The sequence below is a fragment of the Rhinoderma darwinii genome, chromosome 9, assembly GCF_050947455.1.
Source record: "Rhinoderma darwinii isolate aRhiDar2 chromosome 9, aRhiDar2.hap1, whole genome shotgun sequence".
Lineage (NCBI taxonomy): Eukaryota > Metazoa > Chordata > Amphibia > Anura > Rhinodermatidae > Rhinoderma > Rhinoderma darwinii.
The window spans coordinates 6,210,087-6,224,306 of record NC_134695.1 but is presented as its reverse complement, the minus strand read 5'-3'; the positions used below and the strand labels follow the sequence as shown (position 1 = coordinate 6,224,306).

At 42.0% G+C, this 14,220-nt stretch overlaps 1 protein-coding gene across 1 annotated transcript in view; it reads left to right on the top strand.

Moving 5' to 3' along the window:
* The window catches only part of LOC142660249 (solute carrier family 22 member 6-B-like), a 159,384-nt gene that overhangs the window by 107,234 nt on the left and 37,930 nt on the right, over positions 1–14,220 (top strand). The window contains exons 6-8 of the mRNA XM_075836832.1: positions 596–711; positions 1,682–1,896; positions 2,909–3,017. Coding sequence (XP_075692947.1) covers positions 596–711; positions 1,682–1,896; positions 2,909–3,017 — 440 coding nt within the window. The remainder of the gene's footprint in view (positions 1–595; positions 712–1,681; positions 1,897–2,908; positions 3,018–14,220) is intronic.

Genomic DNA, 14,220 nt, shown 5'->3' with positions numbered 1-14,220 from the left:
GGAGGCGATGTGTATTCACTCTCAAGACACTACGGTAAAGTTAATGTGGGAGTATGTGACAGCACAGCGTGATCTCCCGAGATCATGCTGTGCTGCGAGTACAGCTAAAAATTAATGAAGAGAAGTGTATGACGCTGATTCGTCAGCATCATACACTTCTCTCCACAACGCCCACTTGGTCAAAAAGTTAAAACACGCCCAGTTGGGCATTAAGAAAGTAATTTGCATAAATGTAAAATAGGTCATAACTCCGTCAAAATTGATCGTTTTTCAAAATAAAAACCACTGTTATGTACATTACAGCGTCGATCACATTATGTAGGAGATAGGGCACTTATAATGTGGTGACAGAGCCTCTCGTGAGGAATTAATACTGAAAGTTTATTGGAAAATGTGGAAAATTTTATAACTTTTCATACAAAAAATAACAGTCATTTGCTGAAACCCGACAACCCCTTTAAGTGTGAATAAGCAAATCCTACAAATACTGTTTTGCACAGTCTATATTAATACCAGTCATCTGTAGAGAGAGAGAGAGAGAGGAAAAGATCTGTATCTCACTACACACAATACTTTTTTTTATTTTCTTCTCCAGATGTTGACACATGAGACTGAGAAAAACTCAACGAAAGCGTCTTCCAAACCAACACCATTTGACCTTTTTCGGACTCCGGGCATGCGAAAAGTGACCATTGGCCTCTCTATGTCATGGTGATAAATCTCATTCCTGTTATGCTGGTCAACACATTCTGTACAATACATATTTTGCCCTTTATCTAAAGGGGGCCCATTAACTGTTGTTGAATGGGGGACGTCTGCTGTCGGTGTTCACTCATGATATCGGACATTTTCATTGTAAATAGATTGCAGTTTATCTATGCACCACAGCCAGATATGTGATCTAACAGCTGTGCCACTGTTGCCTGAGTTCTGACAATACAGAGGAAACCAAAATAATTCTAAAGTAGCTTCGGGTGTGTACAGAGAAGAACACATTGTCTAACTTAAAATCAGTTTACAATTTGTTTGCAGAATTTACACAGCCATATTGTAAGAGTTTAGGGGGTGAATCCCTAACTTCTAAAGGGAACTTTAGTGTATACATTGTACATTTTTATACATGCAGAATGTGATTTATCTGATTTGTACACTAGCACAAGCGTTGGGCCTGAGTCTGTCGGTCCTGGAGCCTGTTTGCCGATGATGGGCAAGAGTCTCCCCATGTGTGCAGTCGTGTGAGCTGTTGTGTGTGACGGGCAGGAGTACCCAACATGTGCCAGCAAATTAACAAGACAGTCGAAGGTCTAGTAGGCCTGAATTTGCCACACCATCGGCTACGTTAAGGAGGAGTACCCTTGCCTCCGTCTGAGATTGTGAAAGCAAGCCAGCCATTAACCGCCAGACTGAGCCGTGTTGTACAAAGAAACTGCGCCTCTTTGTAAGAGAAGTGTTAATATTTCCTGCTTTGGCTGGGTGTGCTAACACTGCCCTAGTAAAGTTCTGTTGCCGCAAAATCTTCTGGTACACTTTCTATCTTCACCGCAAAACCCCTGCAGGGCTATGAACCACCGGGGACCAACTTTACAACATAATTCATCTTTGCAATATTGTCGATAACGTTGAAAATGTTCTTCAATGTCATTTACGCTGTTTCTTTCTCATCTCTGTTTTCTCTTCACAGGTTCTCAAGCAGCTTCTCCTTTTTTGCTCTTGCAATGGATATCCAGCGGTTTGGGTTCAGTTTACATCTTCTACAGGTGATTTTTGGCAGTACGGAGCTACCCCTTAGAATCCTGGGTACAATTATTGCTGCTTATGTGGGAAGACGATACGCAGTTTCCCTTTTCCTTGTATTGTCCGGAGTGTTCATACTGTGCAGTTTGGCAATTCCGTCTGGTAGGTGTTGATCATTGTATGTAACTGTTATAATTCTGTTCTTGATTTTTACAATACATTGATTTGTCTGGACATCTTTTTGGGGTTTACTTTGACAAAAATAATGGTAAGACCCCATAATTGTTAAATTAAAAATAAAGAAACACTGTTATGAATCGGTACCCTAAACGACTGTTCCATCATTTTATGGGGATTATCAGGCTGTTAAAAAGATCAAGTAGAAAAAAATAAATAAATGAAATAATAAATATATTAAACTAACTGTATCCCAGGCATTGTTATGTCATGTCCATGCAGCCACATGACATGATAATGTGACCAGATCATTCATAGTCTCTAGTCTGTATGCACAGAAGGGAGAGGGGCAATATTTCTAGGGGGGTATACTAGTAAATAACTAAGTAACTACATTGTTAAATAAATAGAAAATAAAAAAAATTATATTGATTTAATGAATGAGTTAACATAAAAAGGAAGCTCCATCTTTCTTTTCTCCTGGTTATTTAATTTGGGCAGTGTTTGAAATGAAATATCTCAATTTTGGAAGTTGGGTTTTATAAACTTTTTCTGGAGTCTTGTACGGAATGACTGCAGTACAGGTTAGGTAGCACTAACACCACGCATTGCTTGCTAATTCATGTTTTGGTTTAGGGTTGTCTCACTAGGACGTTCACTTTCCATATACACTACTAGAGCAGTTGGAAGTCATAGGGAGGGGTTTTGAGGGGTCTCCTGCTCAAGACTCCTCTATTGTAAAAGGGTGAATCCCACTGCTGGAAAACTTCAGATATTTATGCAGTACATTTGAGCACTATTTCATATGAATAGGTGCCATACAACGCAATATTGTGTCTGCAAAGGGCTTCCCCTGGCAATAAATATTTACTAATTTTCAGGAGTTACTGCAGCCAGACCTGCAAAGATCGGATGATTCCCTGTGAATGGGGCTATCTATTAAGGAGGAGTTTTCCTGATTAGTTGTATAAGTATTTGTATTTATTATGTATTACAGATTTGAAACTGTTGCATTTGTCTGTCACGGTTCTGGCCAAGGGTTTTCTTGGATCATCTATTGTCTGCGCTTATCTTTATACTGGTGAACTTTTTCCAACTGTGCTCAGGTAAGTGGTACATGACAAATGTATATATATGTATATATATATATATATATATATATATATATATATATATATATATATATATATATATATATATATATATGTTTATTTCCATACATCAAAACCCACAATGGCAGTGAAATAATGCCACATATTTTCAGCTATTGAGATATACAGAAATATTGAACTATCGTGTACTATTATTAAAATGGTTTATAGTGGTAAAACATATATGAAGAATGTCTTATGGCATCCTATAAAATGAGGACAACTGAGCATCTTCAGGCCACTATCACACAGCAGTATTTAGGTCTGTATTTTGTATCAGTATTTGTAAGCCAAAACCAGAAGCGAGTCTAAAATGCAGAAGCAGTATGAATCTTTCCATTATACTTCTTCTCTGTGTAGGTTCCACTCCTAGTTTTGACTTACAAATACTGAGGCAAAACACAGAACGGCCGTACCCATGACACAGGCATAGGGGTGGGCCAGATGACAGGGGAAATAAGGGAGGAGCCTAGAGAAACTGGGCTGAGGTCAGATGGCACTCTGGATTGAGCGCCAGTGTCAGGATTCTGTTGTTGTACTGCAAAATTACCACTAGTGGCCGCTGTTTTACACTTTGAAGAATTGTGCTGCACCTTTACTCCTTACCACTGGAGGCTGCTGTTTTGCCCTTAAACTTGCCCTTAACCAAGATGGCAAATGTTGCATCGTGTGAACCATCTTGTTTCCTGTTTGGGCCTACTTCAGACCACATGGAATACCAAACAGTGCTTGAGTATTGTGACTTGTTCCAGTCTCCTGCTCCTGAGAACTGATCTTGCCAGACTGTTCCTACTTCCTTGCTGCTGCTGCTACTACTACTACTCGTGTTCCACCCTCCAAGCACTGTTCCTGGGGACGTCTCACCGGGTTCTGCACTGTGCTCCGCTCGCTACTTCTGACCATAGGATTCCAGCAGTGTTCGCCAGTATCGTAACAGGATACTCAAGCCATTTCCATGGAATCCGCCAGAGAAGCAAGTTTGGAGGTTCGTGTGAACAATATGAACTGTTTGCTTACTAACATCTTTGCTGACATGCAAACTTTAAAGACTAAATATTTGGCGTTTGAAAATCAAACAACCCATGATGTTCAAGTTTATGGACAAGCTACACAGGGTTTACAAGGCATGGTGGCTCAGCAAGCAGAGCTGATCCGGGAACTTCAGACTCGAGTTGTGACCCCAGCCTCTTCATCTACCCTGCCGCTTCCACCATTCAGGTTTGGTGGGGATCGTGACAAATACCGTGGATTTATAAACCAATGCAAGTTATATTTTGGTGCACATCCTGCTCACTTCCCTACTGATAATTCAAAGGTGCTGTGTATTATTATGCTTCTGACACATAAGGCTGTAGCCTGGGCAAGCCCTCTTATTGAAACCAACGATGCTCGGCTTGATGACTTGGACGCCTTCCTAGCAGCCATGAGCCAAGTATTTGATGATCCTAACCGGTGTACTACAGCAGAAGCAGCGTTGATGGCTCTACGTCAGGGCAGACGCTCTGTTGCCGAATATGCCACAGATTTCAGACAGTGGGTGATGGATACTGAGTGGAATAATGCTGCAAAATTAACATTCTTTAAAAAAGGACTATCTAGTGCACTTAAGGACGAGTTAGCACGGGCTGAAGCTCCCACAGAGTTTGATGATTTTGTACACCATTGTATCCGAATAGACACTCGGCTGTCAGAGCGTCGACAAGAAAAATGGGGTTCTACCTGGTCCCGTAATAATAACTATTACTCGTCTGCTTCAGCTCCCACTCCTAGAGACTCTGAAACAAAGAATTACCAAGAACACCAAGCTGAACCTATGCAAATTGACAGTATACAAAAGCGTGAAAGTGCCGACCGAAGAGAACAAAGGTTTAGAGAAAATCAATGCTTCTATTGTGGTAAAACTGATCACTTCCTTATCAATTGTCCATGTCGTCAACGCAAGATGGTCGCGGTAGTAGCAGATCATGAATTCTCTGATGTAGAATCTGTTTCTTCTGAACAAGTGCCACCAGTGCATGCACTCATTCATTCAGTCTCCTGCACAGCACCCAATATTAAAAAAGAACACAAAGGCACTCATTGCTTTATTCCCATCAAGTTTAGAATTGATTCTCAATGGATATCCGCCTCTGCCATGGTGGACTCTGGAGCAAATGGGAACTTTATGGACATTTCTTTTGCTAATAAACATGGTGTAAAATTTCAAGAGAGACTGTCACCCATTCTTATGGAAACTGTAGATGGATCCCCTCTGAACTCAGGTCCAGTTGATCAAGAGACTGAACCATTGGAGATAATTATGAGACCTAATCACCATGAGGTTCTATCTTTCCTATTAATTTCATCCCCACATTTTCCAATTATTTTTGGACTACCATGGCTGCAGGCTCAGAACCCTACAATTGACTGGGAAACCAAAGAAGTGTCTTTTCCATCAGAGGTCCCCTCCTCAGAGTCTTTACCAGAACAATCTCATGAAAAGATTGAAGGGGAGCTTGAAGTATCTCCTAAATTACCTCCTCTATATGACAAATTTACCGATATATGTGACAAAGAGAATGCTAATAAACTTCCTCCACATCGACCTTACGATTGTCCGATTGAACTGTTGCCTGGAGCAGCTATACCTTTTGGATGCATCTACCCATTAGCAGAGCCGGAACTGAAGGCTCTTAAAGAATACATAGATGAAAATTTAGCTAAAGGTTTTATTCGTCCATCTTCATCGCCAGCAGGTGCACCTATTTTTTTTGTTAAAAAGAAAGACGGCTCTTTGAGACCTTGCGTGGACTATAGAGAATTAAACAAAGTCACAATTAAAAACCGTTACCCTCTGCCATTGATTCCGGAGTTGCTGGATAGAGTTCGTCAAGCTAAAATATTCACCAAATTGGATCTTCGAGTTGCATATAATTTGGTTCGCATTAGACCAGGTGATGAATGGAAGACAGCGTTTAGATCACGTTATGGACATTATGAATACCTAGTCATGTCTTTTGGACTTTGCAATGCTCCTGCAACCTTTCAGCATTTTATTAACGATATCTTCAAGGACTTGTTAGATCAGTTCGTAGTCATCTATCTGGATGACATATTAATCTTTTCTAATTCTACAGAAGAACATCAGAATCATGTGAGAATGGTGTTGGAACGTCTGAAAGCATATCAACTCTATATCAAGTTGGAGAAATGTGAATTCCATCAAACGGAAATACAGTTCTTGGGTTATATCATTTCTCCCCTAGGGTTACACATGGATTCTAGCAAGATTCAAGCAATTAGAGACTGGCCAACTCCAAAAAATGTGAAAGAGGTCCAACGATTTGTAGGATTTGCTAATTTCTATAGACGTTTTATCAAGAATTTTTCGGGCATTATTACACCAATTACCCAATTAACAAAGAAAAGGATACCTTTTGTGTGGTCTCCTCAGACACAAGATGCTATTTTCAATTTGAAAACAAAATTCACAACAGCCCCTATACTGGTTCATCCTAACCCTGAAAAAGCGTTTATTGTTGAAGTGGATGCTTCAGACTGTGCAATAGGGGCTATTCTATCACAGAGAACTGGAGAGAAAGATTTGCTGCACCCTTGTGCTTACTTTTCTCGAAGTTTGACTTCTGCTGAAAAGAATTATGACGTGGGGAACAAGGAACTCCTAGCCATCATTGCTGCTTTCAAAGAATGGAGACATCATTTAGAAGGCACAGCTCAACAAATAGTGGTTCTAGCTGATCATCGTAACCTTGAATTTGTTAGATCTGCCAAATGTTTGTCTCCCCGCCAAGCCCGGTGGAGTCGGTTTCTAAATCGTTTCAACTTTGTGATCTCTTACAGGCCTGGTTCCCGAAATGGTAAGGCTGATGCCTTATCTAGGTTATTCTCCAATGACTCCTCCTCGACAGTACCACCAACAACTATTCTTTCCGAGTCCAATTTCCTGGGGGTGATCCATAGCAAGGACTTGCTTGATGAGATAAAGGAAGCCTATGAGACCGACCCAATTCTTTTGCACCCACCAGAGGAAGTGTCCCTAACTTTCAAAAATCAAGTATGGACTAACAAGCACTGCATTTACGTTCCAGAAACTGTAAGATTAAACGTGCTAAAATTAATGCATGACTCTAAACTAGCAGGTCACAAGGGGATTCAGAAAACACAAGAATTTCTTTCCCGCTTCTTTTGGTGGCCCAATTATCAAAAAGATGTGAAGAAATATGTTTCTTCTTGCAACACCTGTGCCATGTACAAAACTCCTCGTACCTCACCCATGGGATTATTGCAGCCTCTGTCAATTTCATCTCGCCCTTGGGGATCTATCTCTATGGACTTTATTGTCGACTTACCAGTCTCCAAAGGGAAGAATTCCATCTTAGTAGTGGTTGATCGGCTCACTAAAGCAGCCCATTTTATTCCTTGCCCTGGACTACCTTCTGCTAAAGAGACTGCTGATCTTATAATTCAGAATGTGTTTCGTCTTCATGGAATACCAGATGAAGTGGTTTCAGATCGCGGAGTACAATTCACATCAAGATTCTGGCAGAGTTTTTGCACAGCACTCGACATAAATGTCAGTTTGTCTTCTGCTTTTCATCCCCAGTCTAATGGTCAGACTGAGCGCACAAATCAAACGTTAGAACAGTATCTCCGATGCTACATCTGCCATTTACAGGATGACTGGGTCGATTTGCTTCCAATGGCGGAGTTCTCCTACAATAATTCTCAGAATGCCTCCACTAAACAAACACCGTTTTTTGCAAATTTGGGTTACCATCCCAGTATTCTTCCCAATCTTCCCAGAGAAACTTTTATTCCTGCAGTGACTGACAGAATACAATCACTTCAACAGAATCTGGAAATGCTAAAAATTACATTATCAATTGCCCAGGAGAAATATAAAGAAACAGCAGATAAATCTTCAAAGTGGGAGATGAAGTATGGCTTTCCACCAAGAATCTGAAACTTCACTTACCTTCAGCAAAATTGGGCCAAAAATTTATTGGTCCTTTCAAGATTATTGGACAAGTAAACTCAGTGGCTTTTCGTCTCAAACTTCCCAGACCAATGAGAATACATCCAGTGTTCCATGTATCCCTATTGAAACCTGTTGTTTCAAATCCATTTCCAGGACGCCACCTGCCTCCCCCTGATCCTATCGAAGTTGATGGACAAGAACATTATACTGTTGAAAACATCCTGGACTCCAGGATATTCAGAAATCGGTTGCAATATCTAATAAAATGGCAAGGATATGGCCCTGAGGATAATTCGTGGGAGCCCGTAGGCAATCTCAATGCTCCTCGACTGGTTAGGGAATTTCACCAAAGATATCCAGATAAACCAAGTCAAACATCGTCCTGAGGCCGCTGTCGAAAGGAGGGAGTAATGTCAGGATTCTGTTGTTGTACTGCAAAATTACCACTAGTGGCCGCTGTTTTACACTTTGAAGAATTGTGCTGCACCTTTACTCCTTACCACTGGAGGCTGCTGTTTTGCCCTTAAACTTGCCCTTAACCAAGATGGCAAATGTTGCATCGTGTGAACCATCTTGTTTCCTGTTTGGGCCTACTTCAGACCACATGGAATACCAAACAGTGCTTGAGTATTGTGACTTGTTCCAGTCTCCTGCTCCTGAGAACTGTCTTTGCCAGACTGTTCCTACTTCCTTGCTGCTACTACTACTACTCGTGTTCCACCCTCCAAGCACTGTTCCTGGGGACGTCTCACCGGGTTCTGCATTGTGCTCCGCTCGCTACTTCTGACCATAGGATTCCAGCAGTGTTCGCCAGTATCATAACAGCCAGTCTGACTGTAAAGAGCGCACGGAGCAGTTGTGTTACTGTTCGCTCCTACACACGGCCTCTCCCGCGTCTCCTACCAGTCCCAAGGCATTGCTGATATTAATCAGTTACTCGAGCAGCTATGTTCCATGGCCAGCGAGCAGGGTTCAGAGTGGCTCAGAGCCCAGCTCGCCGGTCAGGTAAGCGGCCCTGCTGGGCCTAATTAATCCGTGCCCTCGGCTGAGGGTAGGCCTGCCAGAGAGGCGAGGGAGGGGGATATAGTTGGGGGGGATCGCAGGACCGCGATCCCCAGGCATAGCATCGGCAGCGGTTCCGGAGGATGCGACCGCCATCAAGATTGAGCCCTGACGCCACTCCCAGGGTCCAGGTAGGGAGCCCCTCCAAGAACCATGTAGGCCGGGGTTCTGGGCTCTATCCTTCAGGCCACAGGCCCTAGTCTAGCAGGAATCCCACTTCCTGTCCACACTCAGCGGTGGCAGGGGAACCAGTCCCTGTGAGGGGGGAGGCACCCTGGCCCTAGATCAGTGTCAACCGGATCTGTGGTGGGCCGACCTCGCGATGCTCCGGTCGGGCGGCCTGTCTGTTCTGTTCTCTGTCTGTTCATCCCGCTGGCCACAGTGGGTGGTCGTGCGGGGCAATGGCGGTGGGTGGCGCTCCACTGGCTCGGAGGTGGAGAGACGACGGCCATTTCAGGCTCTAGCTCAGTTTCAGTTCCAGCTCGGGCAGAGGGTGGCAGGAGCTGCCCTTTGGGTTCGACTTCGGGATTCGTGACGCAAGGTCTGGCGAAGATGATGAACTCCGCGATGGGCAACTTGATGATCCTGTTCTTCCGACTGGTGGGATCACAGATCCTGCGAAACCTGTTGAGTCCTTATCCTTTCCTTATTCAATTTCTGCCATTTTCAGGACCTCGGGTTTGGGGGGTATTCCTGGGTGGGGTAGTGAAGGGATCTGGGGTCAGTAGTGCTGGGCACGAGGATAGCGACAGTGTTCGGGAATCATTGGGCAGCGTATGGGAGTTGCTGTCACGGTGCGAGCACGCTGGCTTAGCATGGGGGCCGTCGCCGGTTGCTGCATGGGCAGGATTTGCAGGGCCGTCGTCGCCATCCAGGGGGGATAGTTTAGTGGCGAGTGAGTATATGGTGGAATCAAAAGGATATCGACTTATGATTAAGGGTGATGGCCCCTGCGTTTTGGCAGGGAGTTCTTTCCAGGGGGCCGGGGATACCGGCCAATATGAACAGCATGGGGCGGGAGTACAGTCAGGAGGAACTGTGGGCGGGAAATAAGGCCTGTGTTGGCAATTCAATGAATGGCAGTGTAAGTTTGGAGCAGGGTGTATGTTCAAGCAGAAAAGATAAGGAGGAAACCTCCAGCTCACCGGTAGTTGCGTCTCCAAACACTTCGCATGGAACCCCGCGGCGGCCAGCGGTAGAATCAGCAAGAAGAAAGGAGAAAAGTCCAGCGCTGTATCAAATTTAAAAAGGAAGTATATTCCCAATTTTATTGGAGATGCAATTAAAAGACAAATAGGAGACGCAGTCTCAAGGTGTATGCAGTAGCGGGCTATTTTGGCCTGAGCCTACGCGTTTCAAGCACACACGGTGCTCTTAATCATGGCAAAAAAATGTGAATGCCCCTTGTGCTATGTCTGCTTTATATGTAGTGTTGTTGATTGCACATTGATCGTAATTGGCTGGCTTTGATTGGTAAGTGATTCTGCAGCCGGAGTGTTTGTAAGGTGTAGTGAACTTAAATAGAGAATGTCCACGCTATATAATGCAAACACATTTGCCTGTATAGTGAATTAACACCATTTCATAGTATGTTAATAGTATGTTTTAGGAAACATAAAACATTATATGTATTTTATGGTTTTTAAACGGTACTTGTTGAGTCTCCCTTTGTATAGTGATATTACATTTTCGATCAGTGCCTACCTTGATAGTAATCCAGCAGAGCAAAGACATAGCAAAAAGGGGACAGACACATAAAACATTCAAATAAACGACAAACATTAAAAAATAAGAGATGCAAATATTAGTCCAATAATCCAGATCTGAATATATCTAGAGCGACAATAAACAGAAAATAGTGGATAAATAGCATTAGACATAAAAATACTTTTGCATGCGGTTTAAAAGCGGAAAGAAACTGCTTTCCGATATGACGCGGTGTACACAAATCCAGATATACTCAAGAGAGGATAGAATATATTAAATTTGTTTCCTTTGTGAACATGGATATGTTCCGTTTGAAAAGTCAAACTGCATGTGGTTCTATAACAATGTTCAACATCCGTATCTCCCTGATTGTTACAAGATTCTCAAGACAGAAAAAAACGATATTATTATAACGGAAAAAAAACCTGATTTAAATGTAATGTCTTCTAGAAATCTAATGGTTTTAGTTTTGATATTGCATGAAGAATCAAAAACGGGGGTGTTTACGTGTATAGGTACACTATGTTATAAAACTAGCTATATGTGGTAAATAATTGCAGTTTGATATATTCTTATTTATGGTTTATCCCTTGTTATACATGTTGGTTATATGTTATCAACTTTTGTGTTAGAAGACCACACCCAAGAGAACAGAAGTGGATAAGTGGGACCTGGATTGAACCTCAGTTAGCGTGTAAAACTAAGGGTATGTGCACACACACTAATTACGTCCGTAATTTACAGACGTATTTCGTCCGCAAGTACTGGACCGAACACAGTGCAGGGAGCCGGGCTCCTAGCATCATACTTATGTACGATGCTAGGAGTCCCTGCCTCGCTGCAGGACAACTGTCACGTTCTGAAAACATGATTACAGTATATTACAGTATATTACGGACGTAATTAGTGTGTGTGCACATACCCTTTCTGGAAAACGCATGGTGTGAATGGTGAGTTAGACTCCATTTTTTATCCCTTTCTTTTACACATTTTACATTGGACTAAATTCACACGATGATTTGGCAATGTAAAGTGGGTTTGAAAAATGCTTGCATGCACGTATATAAACGTGCATATACCGATAAACCTAGGTAAATACAATTAAAAATATGGTTCTCAAATACATCCTGTAAAGGATCTGCCAGGCACAGCTTCGGGGTTGACGCCCATAGATAATCAGTCTGCACCTGCTTCTATGTCTGTGAGACTGACTCCATCTTCCACCACTCAGGGTGGCAGGCTTAGGAGTGGGAGAACCTATCACAGCCTGGCCAGACAGAGCTAGCTCCCGCCCTCTGTCTATTTATACCTGCCTTTCCTGTTCCTCGTTTGCTTGTGATTCTTCTCGTTTGGTTTCCTGGCCCTGCTGCAGCTTCTTGTACCATTGTCCTTGCTTCATATTGACCCCGGCTTGCTGACTTCTCTTCTGCTCTGCGTTTGGCACCTCGTACACTCCTGGTTTGACTCGGCTTGTTCACTTCTCTTGTTGCTCACGGTGTTGCCGTGGGCAACTGCCCCTTTCTCCCCCTAGCTCTGTGTACCCTTGTCTGTTTGTCTGTCGTGCACTTATTGAGCGTAGGGACCGTCGCCTAGTTGTACCCCGTCGCCTAGGGCGGCTCGTTGCAAGTAGGCAGGGACTGAGTGGTGGGTAGATTAGGGCTCACTTGTCTGTCTCCCCACCCCCGTCATTACACATCCCTCTCCTGTTTGACGATTCCAAATTAGAACAAGTTTTACATAATGGCTGCAGAGTAGTATCCCGAAGAGCAACCACTCTTGGCAATATGTTGTCCCCTTCAGTCTTAACATCCAATAATCCTAAACCGTCCTGGTTAATACATAAGGGCTATTTTAAATGTGGAACACAACCTTGCAAAACATGCAACGTATCCAAAGTCACTAAACAATTTTCCAATTCCACAGAGAATACGAACTTTCCAATTAAATCCTACATCAATTGCAATAGCAACCACGTGGTTTACATCATCGAATGCTCCACATGCAATCTAAAATATGTGGGATGCACCACGAGAAAATTTAAAATACGTGTTCTGGAACACCTAGGTTATATAAGAAATCTGAATATTACTAATATCTCTAATGCAGCCAGACACTTTATATCTTGCCACAACAGATGCATTAATTCTTTTTGCACACATGCAATTGAAAAAATTAGGGGAACAATTAGAGGGGGAGATCTCAAACACCTCCTCTTAACTCGAGAAGCTTTGTGGATTTATAATTTACAAACCCGTTTTCCTGCAGGTCTTAATTTAAAAAAAGAACTGATGTTTCACTATTAAACACAATATACCACAATCAAATTTTATATAGCTCCAAAGGATCTTTAATTTGGGATATCTGAAGGATTATGTTCATACACGAAGCTAGCAAAAATAATATACCTTTTTTTTTTTTTTTATAATTATCCACATCAACCACATCCAGGAACATTTATAAAAGGAAAGAGATAGATACTTTACATTTTTCTGTGTTATTATTCACACCAATAATTGTTAGAAATAAGTATAAATAAACAAAACAGAAAAAATTAGCAGCTATCTGCTCTATTTATAACGGTTAAAGTATAGAACATTAAAGGGGTTGTCCAGGAAAAAAAATAATTCTAAAAAATGTCCCCCAGCCTTGATTAACCCCTTCCCTCTTTGGCCACTTTTGACCTTCCTGACAGAGCCTCATTTTTCAAATCTGACATGTTTCACTTTATGTGGTAATAACTCCGGAATGCTTTTACCTATCCAAGCTATTCTGAGATTGTTTTCTCGTGACACATTGGACTTTATGTTACTGGCAAAATTTGCCCGATACATTCAGTATTTAATTGTGAAAAACCCCAAAATTTAGCGAAAAATTGCAAAAATTAGCATTTTTCTCAATTTAAATGTATCTGCTTGTAAGACAGGCAGTTATAACACACAAAAATGTTGCTAACTAACATCCCCCATATGTCTACTTTATATTGGCATCGTATTTTGATCATCATTTTATTTTTCTAGGACGTTACAAGGCTTAGAACTTTAGCAGCAATTTCTCACATTTTCAAGAAAATTTCAAAATGCTATTTTTACAGGGGCCAGTTCAGTTGTGAAGTGGCTTTGAGGTCCTTAGATATTAGAAACCCCCAATAAGTCACCCCATTTTAAAAACTGCACCCATCAAAGTATTCAAAACAGCATTTAGAAAGTTTCTTAACCCTTTAGACATTGCGCAGGAATTAAGGCAAAGTAGAGGTGAAATTTACAAAGTTCATTATTTTTTTCCAGAAATTCATTTTGAATCAATTTTTTTTGTACCACAGAAGCTTTTACCCAAGAAATGCAACTCAATATTTATTGCCCAGGTTCTGCAGTTTTAGGAAATATCCCACATGTGGCTTTAGTGTGCTACTGG